Source organism: Lampetra fluviatilis, chromosome 2, assembly GCF_964198595.1.
Source record: "Lampetra fluviatilis chromosome 2, kcLamFluv1.1, whole genome shotgun sequence".
NCBI lineage: Eukaryota > Metazoa > Chordata > Hyperoartia > Petromyzontiformes > Petromyzontidae > Lampetra > Lampetra fluviatilis.
Genome location: NC_136276.1, coordinates 17,063,328 through 17,081,214, shown reverse-complemented (window position 1 = coordinate 17,081,214; position 17,887 = coordinate 17,063,328). Strand labels below are relative to the sequence as shown.

The following is a 17,887-nucleotide window of genomic DNA, read 5'->3' as shown; positions in this document are numbered from 1 at the left end:
TTGTAGACGGATTTTACTATTTCAATATCTATATGTTAATTAGGTCTTAGTTTGCGGGCGCTTGGACTATTGCATCACTTTCTGCTGAGTATAATGTGTTTCTTTCATCGTCAACAAAGGCTAGGCACTGGTAATGTCAATTCGTTGGTCTTTTCAGGAATCTTATTCATAGTTTGTATTTGGTCAATGGTAGAGAAACCTTTGCTAAGCCCTGCTTGCTCCCTTTGTTGGGTGGCATTAAATTTGTTAGTCTATTCCCAACGATCTTTGTGAACAATCTATATAGGTGGGATAAGAGGCAATCTATATAGGTCGGATAAGAGGCAAATGGGTTTGTAGTTCAAGTCAGAGGACTGTATACAGTATAAAACAAATAGAGTTGAGTTAAAAAAACAGTACGTCGTTAAATTCCTACATTTATTGGCAAAAAAACACAACTGTCACAAATCCTAATAATCCTTCAAGTGAGCCTCTTTCATCAACTTGGCATGAAATGCAAGGGAGGTGAGTGTGTGGAAGAGAGACGGGACAGAATGGTCACACATAGCCCGCAGAATGTAGTGTGCAGGTATGAGCTTGGCGAGGGGCTAATTGCGGATGGGTCCAGGCCAATGAAATGCATGCAGGTGCTGTCTGCTTCGGCGTATTGCTTGCCCAGACCCGTTGTTCATTGCTAGTCGTCACGATGCCCTTCACTCCGTGTTGTCAAAGCATATAGAAAAAAATCAACTCAAGAGCCGAGGCGGGGGATGCCCCGGAAGGCGTGACAGTAGTCATGTGGTTTGTCTTTTTTTAAATAGGCACACACACTCGACATAGCCCGGCCGAGTTGGGCACAAGACCAGCCAGCGTTCACTCTTCTCGTCTTCCCCACTGGCTGTGAACGTGCTCTCTCTGACTTTGAATACGGGGAATGCGCAGCAACCAATGTCAAGACATCAAGATCGGTGAAAAATAATAAAGATCACGTAGAAGAGAGCTGCAGCCATGCAAGACCCGAAAAGTGAAGTCACGGTAAGGATTAAATATTAGCTTGCTTTGATGAGACTGTTATGTGTAGAACTCTTTAGGTTTTAAAAATGCAAAAAAGTAAGTGTTTGATTCTAGATCTGCTCACTACTTTACGATGAACATGTGTTTGTTGAGATTATTAGTGTGCTTAACTATAGCAACTGGTGGTGTGAAGTTGTAGCTATTATTTAGTTAGATTGTCATTTGTGGCCAGCATAACTGAACAAATCTTGTTTCGTGCTGGGTATAGTGTGAGGTTGAAAATAAATGCATTAAGTAAATTTAAACCAGAGGGAGATTACATGAAAAATCAACGAAGCCATGGAAAGTCGCAAAGCCAAGTGCCGACACAATGTTGTTATGTATTCTGACTCAGCCTTACAACTTGTATTATAAAGCGTGTGCACTGAGCACACACATGACTGAATTAACTGTGGTACATTTTTTTACCTGCAATAAAGCACTCCGGTTTATTAACCAGTCACAAGGAGTAAAATCAGTTGCATTGCGCTTCGCCGACCATAACTATTTTCAAAGCATTTCATACGTATTCAAAAATAATAAAGCGTATTAACAGTTAGTGATTGAGAAGGCATCGAAGAGTTAGGTTTAATTTAATTTGTAATTTTTTTTAATGGATTTTATTTCGTTAACTTTGGACCACACCTGTTCGCGAATAATATGCACGTTTTTATTCCCGTTTTTAATCATAGGGTACCTGTTTGCGAGGTTTCTATGATGAGTAGGCCATGCGGCGAGTTGGAGTTTAATTATTTACATGGAAGTACAGTACTGTGCAAACTTTGTAATGTATAATGCCCTTCACGGCACGTTGTGTCACATTACACGCAGTACGCAAAGATCTACCAAGAGCTGCTCAAGTCCGTCAAACACGGAACAGATTTCTGTAAGGAGGTGACCGCCGTGTTCCAGATCAGGTGACAACTTGCAGACATTTATACGGCACGCAGGCGTGTATCGGTCAATCTGTATGCACATTAAAAGACTGCCCGTTGCGTACGTAGTCTTTTAAAGTGTACACGTCCAGCACTTTTACTGGACATGTATTGATGAAACAACATACCGCACTAAATATAACCAGTTCTGGACAAACGATAATTATTCCTACGTAACAAATAATACCACCTATATGTTTAAATGCTGTAAGTAATATCGGTGTAAGTGATTTTAAAAGCACTTGAAGTAAATCACGCATAGCAATTACAATTGTACACGTATAGCTTGTTCTAAATTGCTATCACAATTTAACATAACTAGCAAATGGCTGAACAAAAAAAGTTAATGCTATTTGCAATGACAATTATAAACAATAACAAGTCACGGCTATACTCACAATTGCATTTCACTTAAGGTTTCTTTCGCGATGTACAGCTGTTCGGTTGTTCAGGAAACTCTGACATGTTTTAAATTATGTGCGGTACACAGCTGTGAATGTAATATTATCTTGCCAATGTTTTTTTGTTTGGCTCGATTGCTCTGGAGACTGGGATATTTGTTGATCGATGTTCGGTCACCAGGCTGATGGCACGAGTCGTGATTTCTGACTTAACAGAGTGGGCCACGTGAAGGCTGCCATCGTCCACTCCCTGGATTTTTTAAATTCATGGCTTGCCACAGTATTCCTCCCAAAAAAAACTAACTATGCACTGTACCGGCCTTTGACGTGTGTCACAACTTGTAACCTCTGGCAAACATCCACTTGTCAACATGAAGCTGGAAAGTGACTCCATGGCACTTCCAAATTACCCGCCGCTGTACAGTTTGCCCCTGGACATGTTATCTCCCCCCACACCAAATGCAGGATTTAAAATGGCCAATAAAACAGCAAACACACGGATGGAAATGAATGGAATAGGCAGTAGAAACTCACCCGACATTATATTGCGGCGAGTGGATATCCTTGACATCCCTGACTTTGACAAATGGTAAATCACAACGAGTTTCAGATTGGAGGGGTAACAGTTGAACAGAGAAACGATCTAGAGAGCAAACATTTTGGAAATTTATAGTCTAGGAATTTAAAGGCAGGTTAGACATGACAGCAATTCCTACAACTCTGCCAAAGGAACGAGTTCGCTTGGAGTGGAGGGAGTGGGGGTGCTTCAGAGAGTGAATAGAGGTCAAAGGGTGTGTGCCAATTCTCAATGAGACACAGAATGTTACTGGTGCCCTCCTGTATGAGATGATGGATGAGAAGTGGCTTTGAATTGATTGAGTGAATATTTAGGAATTTAGGAGGGTGGTATAAACAGAAGATAGCTGTTGTATCAATGGAGAAGGCCTCGTGCATCATGGTGATGAGGTTGTTTTGCCACACAACGATTCTGTGTAGGCGTAATATGGCATCCATTGATATGGATAGAGAGCTTGGGATAGTGGGTTGGGAGCTCGGAATAGTGAGCAGGGAGCCTCTCAATAGTGGGTAGAAAGCTCGAGATAGTGGGTAGGAAGATCGGGATAGTGGGTAGGGGGATCTGGATAGTGGGTAGAGAGCTTGGGATGGTGGAAATATTTGAGGGGGATGAAAATGCAGAAAATGTGGGTGGGTGATGGTATTTGTAGTGTCCGTTAGAGTGGGAGTTTTGGTGTTGACATTGCAATGTGTGTGAGGTGGGTCGACGGCGATAATTTGCGATGTTTGGATTGGGTAAATGATGGAAAGCTGCAGGGCATGAGGTCTAAATTTTGGTAAGCTCTGGCTCGTGTAGGCAACATAAGGAAAGAGTGATATGGGATCATATTCCCTTGCCACGTATGTTATAATTACGTGTCTACTTAACAACGTAGCAACAGCATAAATATAGTCAAATAAATATCTCTGAAGTTAATATTATACGTGTAATAATCTACAATTCATGTGGATGAATGTTTGCTTCATTAACAAGTGCTTTTGTCTTCGTTGACATCATGCAACTCTGGCAATGTATAGTTTGTATAGTAATCATTAAAATATTCAACTTTATTTCCATAACTATGGGTAACGTCACAGCAACACATTCCAAACATTGATGCTCTGCCCAGGTCAAGCCATCGCATGCAGCATTGGGAACAACATGTTTTCCGTTGTTATGGTTGTGAAAGTGCCTTTCCAAGTTATCTTGAAAAGACTGGCTATGATATGTATTGCCTGCACCCCATGAACAAACCCTCCCTATTCTCTATTGGATTTTTTTCGCCACTGCAAATGCAGGATATGTTGCACCATAGGCCCAAAAAAACTACGTATTTATACTCTTGTGTTGAAGATCCTGAGCGAGTGGTGGAAATTCCACACGTCTATTATTGGTACAGATCTCTCCATAGGATGATCACTGTTGACTTTCCACAAAGTGGTACTTATCTTATCAAAGGCACAGAGCGATGTTGATTTGCATCCAATCCCAAACTGTAAACTGAAGTCATGACTTTCCAGTTGTCAATGAAGTGTTGTTCTGTAACGCCACAAACTCATATATTAAAACATGAATTGAATAATTTCACAGGCTTTTTCACAATCCATCGATAGATGAAGGCCTTCACTGGCTGTGCCGGTCATTGGTGTTGTTTAACCATACTTAAACCATGCTGGTCAATGTGGGTTGGTATAGTGAGAGGGCCCAGGAAGGATTCAGTTATCACTTGCCACCAGGGGCGGTTTCTTCATTAGGGCGATTGGGCGACGCACCACCAATGTCATTCAACCACAGAGTCACGCTAGCCGTCACTGTCAGCCTCTGGATATAGTCCAATCAGCGTCATGTCACGTTCTGTGGAGTACCGCCTCTTTTTGGGCGATTTCACTCCGGCTGAGAATCGCCCCGAGTGGCCCCATAGACTTACATTCAAAGATGTTTTTTTTCGAACGGGAGCGCTGCAATGCATTCTCTATGGCTTCCGGGAGGGCATGCACTAACGTGCTTACGTCATCATACGTGCTAACGTCATCATACGTAAGCACGTTTCATCCAACAATATAATTTATCGCCACCTAGTGGAATCTTTAATAAAATAAACTTGAGTGGTTTGTTTTAATAGTGAGTATATAAACAAACAAGATGTATTGTAAGAGTCACTTTATTTTTCATTAATATTAAAGAAGTGAAGTTGCCTTTACATGCTTAAGCTGTTAATTTATTCATTGCATGGGTGGACCTTATCAATCATCCAGACATTTGCCCCCCCTGAGAGATTTTGCAGGAGCCGCCACTGCTTGCCACTGATGTTATCCGTGATCATTAATTACCCTCATAACCAACAAGGCATGGAAGGGTCTTCGTCCAGGAGTGGATTATCATTTTTTAAAAATATGAATTTACTATTAATGAAATCAGTTTAGTACAGGCTACTGGAGCATCTCATTGCTACATTACACTGCTCAAGGACATACAAATGCACAGAAATTGTCCCTGCTAGGACTTTAAAATAAATCATGTACGATGCAAATTCACAGTTCGATAACAAATACAATTGAAGTGTTTCTTCTGCTAGCAGGTGCTAAGTATGGCCAGTACTATGTGGCATTTTATGGAGGCTACTCTCTATCAGCACTTTGCATTCACTCCATTCCTGGTTGGCACCTCTAAGGGGGAGCTGTCCGAATGTGTCTTTTCTGGTTGCAGTAGCTCACTCGCTATATTTCATCCTGCCTCAGCAGTCCGCCTGCTGTATTTTTTTACCTGAAGATGATTGCTTGTGTTGCGATCGAAACTTCGTGATTTGTATTATTTAAATATTTTCTATCTACGTCACTTTACCGAAAGACCCAAAGAGTAGAGAATGATATTAAGGGTGACATGGGGAAGGTCAAAGGGTTTAGGGTTAATCGTAGCCAATTTTTTTTTATATAACTACACTGCTCCCACTGCCCACTTATCTTCCTGCGTTTATCCACTTGATAAACCACTTCGTTGAGCTGTCATTTGTTGCCAGATGGCTTTTGAAAAAAGAGCTATATAGGTCAGTGGGCCTTACCTGGTAAAAACATATTGTTAGTTTTTTTACAGTCGGTAGACGTAAGGTGCAGGATGGAGGGAGCAGTAAAGATGTAACAGTGGCATGGCTCTCACGGCCTTGCATTGTCTCCCCTACCCCAGGTCACCCTAAGAGTCAATGTCAGTTTGATACAATTACTCGCCCCCCCCCCCAACATTCAGTGTCTCCTAACTCAGACGCGCATGGGGCATTGCACTTATGGCGTTTAGCCAGTGATGGAAGTTCCACATTCCGATGGAAGGATCACTCTTTCCACAGACTATATATAATGCAGTGTAGTACCACATTAAATACTCCACTTTCTCCTCATCTGGCAAGCGAGCCCACTACTCATATCATGAGTTGAGTAAGAGGCCAGAGAATGTTAAACTGGGATAAAATCGCAATTGTGCACATGCTTCCAAACATCTGGTTAGTTTTTTATGGAACTGGCAATTTCTTGGCCAAACCCGGATGTTTTGTAGGCTCATCTCGAATCTGCATACATGATCTAATCCATGTGTTCATTTTGCAATCTCCCGATGTCATTCCAAGCATGCACCTCTCCACAGCTGTCTTTGCACTTTTCAGCTTTTGTTCAATGTATTCGCCAGTCTCCATAGCATATCGTACAATGTATATTAGTTTATTTGCAGCCAAAGTGTTAGGATGGCTTGAGATGATCATTCATTGCTTGGTTACAGAGCTATGACAGTAGCAGGGCATTCTTCACAGTGCCACTGATGGTCCTCTCTTGACATGTTATAGGCTTCTGGTGAAATGGCACAAACTACACCGTGTCATTACACAGACTCTTTTCGAGCTTACCACCACAGTGTTGTATGGGAGTATTGAGGAAATATTACACTACATAGCTTTTTTTTTATATGCGACCAGTGGCTTATCACGTGGAATTCATAGCAGCCAAATACTCTAAACGCACGTTTATAAATGTGGAGGGAAAAATCGGGGGATCCAGTGAAAAATCCACCCAATCAGAAGGAGAACATACAAACTCCAAATAAACAGGCATTAGGGTCGGGATAGAACCCACGGCCTCCTGTATACCATGTAAGTTTGTAAACATCCCGGCACCCCACTCCTCTCCCCAAACTGTTGGACCTTCGTAAACAATATTGGTACAGCCTCAAACTCTGTTGCATGTGCTAGATATTGAGGATGTATACTGAGTTGACCTTTTTGATGTGTCAATTACAGAATATGCACCGTACTTGTGTTTTACACTGCACTGGTTTGTAACACAATAACAAAGAGAGATGCATGTTTTTGTGTCGCAAAGAATTGAGCTGATATCACCAATTCAAACTACAAAGGTTGATATCGTGTGGTCAGCTGAAATGCATGGAATCATGTCTGTCATGCTTAGACATTTTTGCTACAATATTTAACATGCACCAGAACTGGATCAACCGTGTACGGAGAGTTGTGAGGATAGGAAGTGGAGGAAATGACGTTTGTTCCTCACCCTCCATGCAGTACACACACACATTCTAGTGTTGGCCACACAATGTCAGGAAATTGTATCATGTTATCAGCATGAAATGAACACCAGACACATTTCCTGGACAAGATCAGATACATTTTGAATGTTGCATCTCACGCTCCATAATTTCATGCAGTCCTTTAGTGGATATTGCAACACCCATGAAATATAACTCCATGTCACATGTACTACATTCAGCTATTTGTGTGCATTAACTGGAGGTGTAATAAATCGAAACTTATAGATGGGTCATAGTGACATTGGCTTCACATGTTTTTTAGGTGATGGCAATGTATCATTCTAGTAGTATTTGAAGATTTCTAACTTTATATTCGGTAATTATTTATATAAAAAACATAAGTAAAAATAGAATGGCGAATTAACCTCTCGTATTTTAACTCACACCAATCTTATTATTTGATGGCTCTTTTGTGAGACTTACAATAAGATATCGTTATTTAGAATTCATTAGCATGACTTGAGTCACGTTGGGCGAGACCTTGTATTTATTGCATATAGCGAATAGATCTTACTTTGGATCAACTGTGGTCGCATTCAATCTCATGTTTCTTTAATGAGCCACAACAGTGATGAATAAATACATAAATATATATATATAAACCAAAGAGCACCATCTCCCAAAACAACATATGTATGACTTGCCTCTGCCCATCAATCTACATATACTTCTGGTATTTCACAGGAAACATAACAATGTGCCTGTAGAATAAAATGCTCAATCATTGCATATTACTTGTGTAGAGACAGTGCATGTGTGAAGACAGTGCATGTGTGGAGACAGTGCGGGTGCAGGAACAGTACGTGGCCCAGTGGTCACGCGGGGTAATCATGGCAGGGGAAACATCTGGGAAATTCGGGAATGGGCTAGACGGTTCGATAAATTGGGTGTGGCCGGGGGTGGAGAGAGGGTCACGCCGGGAATAAAAGGAGGCAAGAGGCAAGGTTCGAGGCTGCCATGGGATTGGGGTCGACTGTCTTCGTGCCGTCGCTGTATTCGCGTCGCTCTTCGTGTCGTCGCTGTCTTTGCATCGTTGCTACTTGCGTGCCATCCCTGGCCCAAGTGATATGTGCGTGGAATTCCCTAAATAATAAATAAAGAAACCTCTACAGTACAAGTTGTCTGAGAGTCACTACACTTGCGTGGACATAAGATCAGAAACAGTGACACAATGAAAACATTTCACAAAATAAGCATCAAGAGGTGCATACTTGGAATAACAATGAGAGACAAAGAGGATATCATGAATCAGAGAAAACATATGTATATTAGAGCCCATCATGTATGTTAAACCTTTTTCACACCGTACATAGCCAGCCGCGCTAATCAGAAGCTTGAGGGGAGATGGCCAATGAACAAGACTAGTGACAGAATGGCAGCCAAGGGACAGAAGAGGATGACCGCCGCAAAGATGGAGTGATACGTTCTTGTTGCACGACTCATATGGATTGTGGCATTTCAGGACAATGAGGATGGCGACAGCATGGGCAGGCCTTTATCCAACAGTGGATAGAGTATGGCTGATGTTGTTGATGATAACCACAATAGTTAAAGGCACAGCCAAAGTTTTGTGTTGCTCAATCGCACACAGTGGCGCTGGGAACTAACTGGTTCATCTATTACACTCCGTGATTAACATGCTACATTCCATTAATTCCACTCGGAGACATTTTGTATTCTACCCCTGGTAAGCTTACAGCCAATTTTATTTTTAATGTTGCTATAGATGCCTCTCCAACTTGGCCAAAGTAGTCGAATATTGAAAATGAGCTTAATCTGTAATGCTGCCCATAAATACGAATATGTGCTGCTATAATGACAGTATTAAAACATTCTAAATATGAATTAAATATTCTTCGATTGTCCAAACATTTATTAACTTTTATATGTACCATATATTTAAAAAAATCCACGAGCATGTATGAATTTTGTTACAACACTGACATTTTGTGCAGCAGCTGTTGAGCAGAGTATGTGTTGTATTGATAGTTAACATTATTATCATCATTAATCATCAGCCATGGTACAGTGCCACAACGATCCATGGTGGAGAGATGTTAACTATCTCGCCTGGTATACAGGAGGTCGTGGGTTCAATCCCGACCCTGACGACTTTATATTTGGCGTTAACATAGTCTCTCTCCCCGTGGTCGTGTGGATTTTTCTCCAGGTCCTCGGGGTTTCCCCCACACATTTAGAAACATAAGTTTAGAGTATATGGTTGTTATAACTTTCCACATGCTAAGCCATTTCGATGACCTATCATTTGTGCTTCTGAAAAAATAACTACATACGTCAGTGGGCCTTACTTGGTAAAAAATATATAGTAAGAAAAATACAGTAGTTTATTTAATTCCCCCCAATTAGTGTGCTTGGCTATGTATGGTACAAATGAAGTTCAACATACATACAACATATACACGTAAGCTAAACTCATAACTCCATCTCCATGGAAGTCATCATTTCAGGCAATTCCCCTTGTTCATGCAACTGTTTGGCCTCTAAATTGTCCATTATTTTGTTATGAATGGTCTTCATGGACAATTTATGTTTAAATGATAGAAGGTTCATTTGATTTATCAATAATGCTCGCATTCAGCGACGCAGGACATGTGATATTTAGAATGTTAAAATAATTACTATCTCATCAGGGATTACATGGAGGTGCTCATTCGTTTCTCTGTTCGGTAATTTTCCTGTAGTGGAAGCAGCTTGTGAATACAAAGCGTTGGAGACAAGGGCTGCTTCTGTTGACGTGCCAGCACCTGCCAGTCTCCATCAGTCAGTGTGTGGGATTTGCCTAGTCAAGTGCAAATTGTTGTAATAACAAACATACTTAAAGCTGCACTGCATTACAACGATTAATTGTGTAAACAGAGCAGGTTTACATGTACTTATAAGAGCATTAAATTGTGTTTGTTACATTATTACATACATAATTACAGATTCTTCCTTTCATAAAGAATGTGGCCAGATTATAAATGCATCATGTTATTTTTGTCCCGCAGGGCTGACCTGGAACTCAACTATGGCCGAACCCTGAAAAAGCTTGTGACTCGGCTATGCAAAGTATCTAGCAAGATTGAGAAAGGGTACGTGGTGTTCAAAACGAGAAAGAGAAGAAAAAAAGCCACAACGTGATGTCACCTTCAAACCTCCCTTGGTTGGCTTGCTTGTTAATGTTGGGACACACACGTAATAAGCCTCTGGTGTACGGTTAAACTAACGACTGCTAAATCAGTGTCCACTACAACAGTGGTTGTCAGACTTTCGGGTTTTGAAGGCACCACGATGGGCTTATTAAACACATTTGTAGATATTTGCATTATTATGCAAATACAAAGCAATACAATCGTGCGCATAGGCTGTAATGCAGAAACTGTTACCTTCATTAGTCGCTAGCGAAAGACTTTGCGGAATCACAGAGGGGGAGCGGACATTTTGGTGAGAACCACTGGACTGTGTTATTAATACTCAGCGAATGCTTGTGAGTTTTTCCCACTGTAATATGATATAACAATTGTGGTCTGTTTTGCAGCTCGGTGTTGAATGCTTTGCTCGCAGTATACCAAGAAATGACTTCAACATCTGAACTACACATGTAAATGAGGCATTTTCATACATTACCATGAACATAAAATGCATGTCTTGTCTAACATTAGCATGCCATGAATGGACACCTCCGTGGAGAGTTTTTAAAAATGTTTTTAAACCCACTCCACCTTTCATTTAAATTCGATATATATATTAACTTATAGCCATTTTACAATCCACTACATGATTAAGGCCTCCTCAAGCTGTGTCAGATCATGGTGGGTGTTTGACCATACTTCACCATGCTGACCAATGCGTGTGGATGAAGGGGAGCCTATAATCAGTTCAGATGCCATTTGCCACTGATGTCAGTTGCGGTGGGTTAATAATCCCAGGCTACTGGGCTCATCGCACAGTGCGCATACCACTACATCACTGCTCCATCCCACGAATTACTACGTATAACATAAACCTATTCCCGCTGGCCATGAACAGTGATGTGAAGCAAAGACGGTGTGTGTGAAAACAAAAACATTCATGTGAGAATTTGGCAGAGGTGTGGACTCGAGTCATGTGACTTGGACTCGAGTCAGACTCGAGTCATGAATTTGACGACTTGCGACTCGACTTGGACTTGCATAACAATGACTTTGTCCCACCTCTGAGATGTGGACTCGAGTCATGTGACTTGGACTCGAGTCAGACTCGAGTCATGAATTTGATGACTTGCGACTCGACTTGGACTTGCATAACAATGACTTTGTCCCACCTCTGGAATTTGGTGAACATAACCTTTACACGCAGAGTTTTGTTTATCTAAAACTATCACCACATCCCATTGATTTAAAATGAAGTGCATTTTGTTGGTCAGTTGTCACGTGGGCAATTAATGACATTTTTCAGTGGGCGAGTGTGGTATCTGTGATGATGAATGGCCGACATGGATTGGTTACAGCCTCTGCTATGAGTCACTGCAGTACGCAAGCTGACCCAATGCATGATGTGATTGGTGATTGCGAAAAAATACCTTTTGTGGTCCTCAAAATGTCACATTGTGGAAATTAAATGCTGTTAAAATTCTCTCATCTCACAATGCGAATAAAATCATGAATCATTACTTGTTTTAATTTGTCCAAATATTCCACGAAAAATTATGTGCCTCTAGTGTGCATCTAATCAGTGTAATTAGCCAGTGTGTACGTACATAAATGAATATATTTTAATGAACGTGGATATCATAAAATCAAATGTTTTCTTAATTTTCAATTATTTTCTTTGGGTCTATCGGTAAAGTCATGTAGATGGGTTCAAAGAAAATAACAAAAATAACAAAAACTATGACGTTTCTATAACAACACAAGCGATCGTCATCAGAAGGAATTTTTTTTTCAATTAACACTCTTGTGCAGTGGCCCAAATAGGTGTGTGCCTTTGTATAAAGTAATTATACAACCCTAAAGTATTTGTATTCCAAACGTGCACACTCGTCTGGACCCACTCACACGACCAATTTAAAGTTTGCATTCACCTTTACATTTGTTCCGTTAGTCCTCAATGTGTTAATTCTACTTTGTTCCCCTGATCTTTAGAAATCTCGCCAAAGCCTTTCAAGAAGACTTTGTGAAAACCCTGCAATTGGAAATTGATGAGGAGTGCAAGAGAAAGAAGCAGGTAGGCAAAGATAAGCAGAGACAGTTTAACACGTCGACTTTCGTGACCAATATTATCCTTAATATATGTTTTTGGGTTAGATTGCGTGAATATAAATGTGTCGTTAAACTCGCCACCACCCGACACAGAAAATTCGTAAATTGGCTGCCTGCCTGATGGTGGTCGTTGTAATTACTGGCGAAACGTCATACTCGAATTGTAAATGTGATGGGTTTGCTCTCCAACACTTAACTAGTAACGAATTGGCATGTTTTGTTTACATGACAAACTTTACTAATTGGTTGTGCCGAGTGGTGGCTGATTGAACGACGCATTTGTATTTATGCGATCTAACCAAAAAACCTCTATTATAGATAAGCATAGACAATGAGACTTTAATAAGCATAATTCTTTAGGCTTGTTACAGTTATTTTAATCGTAATTCAATGTGTAATGTTCAGCCGTTTTTCAATACACTGCTAGACGATTGCCTCCCCATGCTGTGTTGGTCACATCTTTGTCCTTACCAAACATTACCACACTGGTCAGTGCAGGTCGGTAAAGTGGCAGCGCTCAGGACCAGTTCAGCTATTACTTGCCACTCATGTTAGCCGTGGCTACTAGAAATAAAAGTCAGGTTGCTGGTTTCATAGTGCAGATGCGCTCATCACTATGCCACTATTTAACACCCCCCCCTCGTTATAACTTAATCATCAATCAACCTATGAATTATTAATACTGTATTCAAATGAACATTTGACTGGCACCAAATATAACTGGTACCAAATATAAAACTACATTGAAAATATTTGCGAGAATAACTGCATGCTGGAAAACACAAAGTGACATTTTCAATTAGGATGTTTTCATAAAAACATTGTTGAAATGCCTGTCCATAGCATCACAAAGGAAGGGACAAACACAACTTACACTGGTCATACCATTGATACACCAACCGTGTATACGCAGTGCACACATCAAATCATTCAAGTTGCATCTGCCTTTTTAAAGAGATCACTTGAGATATAAGAAGCGGCTCTGTCATATCTCGTTCCACGGACTGTTCTTTAACGTGGATGCGCTGCTTTACGAGAGTTTCAAATTAATTATGTGACGTGACGTAATTCCAGGAGCATGACTGGGAAAGTAATTGCGGGAGAAAATAAATGAGAAATGATGAGTACACCATTGCACTGCTGGAATTCATAACCCTGAGCCAGTAAATATGTCTCAATCGGTTAGCACTTCGCACTTTGTTATGCTTTGAATTAGCCAATTTGTATGCTACTAGATGTTTGTGAAGCGTGTACCCATATTTTATTAATTTCATATTTAAATATTTTTTGGATATAGGGTAAAAAAAAATCAAGTCGTAGATTGCAAAAAAATACTGATTATATGTGTTTAGCAGTTATTTCATATGAAATATATATCACCATATGTAAACGAATTTCAGCAGTAGAAAGTTTATTACCCAATATTTGTGAATTCTACAGTTGGAGCAAACTGCCGACAAGGCAACAAAGATCATGACTGAAAACCGCAGCAACCAGCTCAAGGTATCGTTAGTTCATTCTAGCATGATTCTAGAGATAGTGAATAGTAATATGGACCTGATTCAATGGCATTCTGCACATTGCATGTTGATAATAAAAATCTGAAATGGCTCTCCTGAAATGCCTTGTGAGATAATAGAATAAATTGGTGGGATTTGGCAATTTGTAGCCGCTTTTGCCAACTGACCAATTCATCAGGACTTTCAAAATCACAAGTTATCAGGCCCAACCATGATCTTCGTTTGCACAATTTCCAGTGTTATTAATTAGCAGATGAAGTCGATACACATTGCACATATCTGTTGGTCTAAGGTGCTTGTGCAACTCTCCACTGGTCCACAAAATAGTGAAATGCTTTATGCTGGACTTAATTTAAAATGTGTAATTACTTTAAATGTAAAAAAATGCGACTGTAATATAGTAACACATCTGATATTGAAGTCAAAACGATTGCATTTTTTCCATAATTGGCACTGAATGTGTGCTGGATGGTTGTGTAATAGAGTATAGTCATTCCCATGTAAAAAAACAACAACTCATGAATGTGATTCTACAGGGAGTTTACCAAGGAATATTTGTGTAATAAAAGGGATTCTATACTGATTCTCTTGCAAATCTAATGATATATAATCTGCTGGTTTTTTTTGCAACTTGTGTTCACCCCAATGATAATTTTGTGTTATGTATTATGTAGTTGTACATTGAACTATGACCCATATCGAACAGAGGGGTCCTTGCATACTCATCAACCACTGCGCAATAGATGACGGTGGTGGCATCTACATCTGAGGAACACTAAGAACCAGTGACATCCACATCTATAGATCATACCACTTTTAAACCTATTCTCCGTGTTTAGTGTACATGCCGTGCAACATATTTGTAATCGACAGGAGTAAAGTTGGACTTACGAACAAATTGACTTATTAACAGACCTCTGGAACCTAACTCGTTCGTAAGTAGAGGAGTCCCTATACTATTAACCTCGCCTCAGCGTTGGAGGAGTTGGCGGTAACATTTAAGGCAGGGGTGGGGAACGTCCGGCCCGCGGGCCGTATAAGTCCCGCAAAATCATTTGATCTGGCCCTGCCAAGGCAATCGCAGGCGGGACTTGAAAGTCAATAAATCTAGGAGCAAACCTGGAAAAGCAGTTGTGAGTAGCAATATCATCAATACCAGCTAACATCACATGCCTCACCAAAGAGAAGCAGTTCCAGCCATCGCATTAGGGGTGAGTTAATTAAATGTTTGACCAAATATAACAGGCTAATTTTTAAGTTGATAATTTTGTATGGCCCGCGAATGATGGTATAAATATCCAAATGGCCCTTGGCAGAAAAAAGGTTCCCCTCCCCTGATTTAAGGCGATGTCAGGATATCCTCTGCATGCCTGCTTTATCGTGACAGCTCTGTGTTTGTGTTGGCAGCTGCAGAGAAAGCTTTACCAGTGCTCGCGGAACCACGAGATGCTGTTAGTCACGTCCTCTGCAGGTTTCTCCATTCGCAATGACAAGGACAGCAGAAAGGTAAATCGCGAATCACATCTCGGGGGTTTGTTTGCACATTATGGCTTTTGAATTGAACGTGTTTGAAGAACACAAACAAACGTAAGTAAGCTTTGGATGGCTATTGAAATAAAATGAAGAAATAAAGTAATTTCAAAGATACAAATCAGCAAAAAAATATTAAAATCTGTTGCATGTTCATCATATTTAACAATGATTTCGAAATGTCTTCAAAATTAAGTTTATTTAAAACAATTAACGATCTAGAAACCTGAAATACCATCGCTAAATTATGTAACTATATATCAGGTTTAACATTGATAAAAGCCAATGTTGTAATTGTTGCTTATTTTGTAGCTAGAGACCAGGTATGCATTAATAGTATTCATTAACCCTCACTTAGACTCTTAATTAGGAGATACTTGACATAACGATGTTAAACCAATTGATTATTGCAGTAAATATCTGTACAGCAACACGTGTTCAAAAACCCACAATCATTGGGCTGCGGATACATGGGCTCCTTGATGACGGGCATTCATTTTGTGGCCACATTTTCAGGTGGAAGCACGGATGCAGAAGTCCATGTCGGCCCTGGAGAAGGCAGACCAAGAGTACTATGAGCATAACATCTTGGGGGCTCAGTACCGATGCCAGTGGGAGAGGACCATGGAGCAAAACTGTGAGGTGGGTCACCGCCGCGGAGAGTAGTGCCTCCGATGTAAGCCCCGGCACGTCCCCCCCTACCTGAGGTAAGAGATCGAGTTCATGAATGACGTCATTCACGAGACGCCGTGTGGACCATAGGCCGAAGTCACCGTCAATGTGCGGAATGTGGCCTGCAGTACGAAGTAGGCCACGTGGGGCTAATGGCACCGCCTTTAACCGCCAAAAATTACTTTGTTATGCTGCCATCCGGGTGTCACTCAGGACGTGAGGAGCCAGAGGCAATTGTGGAACGCATTGTCTCTTTGTGCCTGGCTGTTGAGCTCATTGACGCGGCCCTGTCTGTTTGCTGTTGGACTGCACCCTGTTGGATAGCAGCACATTTGCCACTTTTTGCAGAGGTTCGAGGCTCTTATCCAGAAGGCCGCCCGGGTTAACACTGTCGGTGTAATGCTTCACAGTGAACTTTAAATAGCTTGTGATGTCATTCGAAAATTGTAGGCCATTGTGTGCCGGTGTTATAGTCCATATTTGAAAATGTACCTGCAAAATGCTCAATTGAGATGAAACGTAGCATCTTCATGATAGCCCTCTGCTATAAGAACGGTGTGAAGATCAAATCCACTGATTTTATTTGAAGGAGATGCACTACCCAAGCTGGCATACATATGACATACACTTGTGTTTAACTACAAGGCTCTTGGTTTAGGTTTGCGACATATACATGGGGACTCCAAGGTCTGAGGGTGAGGCATATGAGACATGCCAAGTCCAAAAAACTGCTCACTGTCCACCAGCTCAGGTGAGAATTTGGGTGGCACAAATGTTTCCGGTTGCCTCTGAGCCAGTGGCATAAATTACACATTTCCATGACAGGTACTGAACTCTTCATATGACGACTGCTAAGTGATACTCATTTTAGGGACCTCACGAGAGATGATGGGGTGAGATGACTCCCCTTCCCCTGACTTGGAATAAAACTTGAAAACGGATTGTCTTGCGGTGATGCCCTCTATGTCGGTTGCCTCGGTTTACTATTGTGCACACTAGCAGTTGTGCCTTGGCCTCTCCTTCAAAATAAAGTGCTGCCCCTTTGCATGCGCCCCCATGTAACCCGGCTGGTTTCGCCTCCCGAGGAAAGGTAACTAATGGCAGCATCATCCTCAGCACTGGCGGCATACTGCTTCCCCGGTACACGCAAACTATGTTTAGCTGCCTTGGGGGGTGGTGGCAGGGTTTTGTATAAGGGGAGGCTGATGTGCAGTGACAGCTGGTCAAGTCTGGCAGTGAAGCAAACAGTCCCCTTCACTGGTCATGCCCTATTGCAGGCCGAGTACAGCAGCTCTTGGGAATGTGCGGGCCTCGGGCAGCCTACCACAAAGTCATTTACTCCAGCGATCTCTTCTTTTCTTCCAAAGCTGCTGACCAAGTTCACATGGACTTTTCAATAAATAATCAAATTAGTAAAGAG

At 41.1% G+C, this 17,887-nt stretch overlaps 1 protein-coding gene across 1 annotated transcript in view; it reads left to right on the top strand.

Annotated features, from left to right (window-relative positions):
• The first annotated feature begins 836 nt into the window (after positions 1 to 836).
• The window catches only part of NOSTRIN (nitric oxide synthase trafficking), a 32,537-nt gene continuing 15,486 nt past the window's right edge, over positions 837 to 17,887 (top strand). The window contains exons 1-8 of the mRNA XM_078865563.1: positions 837 to 1,014; positions 1,864 to 1,949; positions 10,514 to 10,597; positions 11,044 to 11,106; positions 12,629 to 12,710; positions 14,186 to 14,248; positions 15,673 to 15,771; positions 16,312 to 16,437. Of these exons, the coding sequence (XP_078721689.1) occupies positions 988 to 1,014; positions 1,864 to 1,949; positions 10,514 to 10,597; positions 11,044 to 11,106; positions 12,629 to 12,710; positions 14,186 to 14,248; positions 15,673 to 15,771; positions 16,312 to 16,437 (630 nt within the window). The 5' untranslated portion in view covers positions 837 to 987. The remainder of the gene's footprint in view (positions 1,015 to 1,863; positions 1,950 to 10,513; positions 10,598 to 11,043; positions 11,107 to 12,628; positions 12,711 to 14,185; positions 14,249 to 15,672; positions 15,772 to 16,311; positions 16,438 to 17,887) is intronic.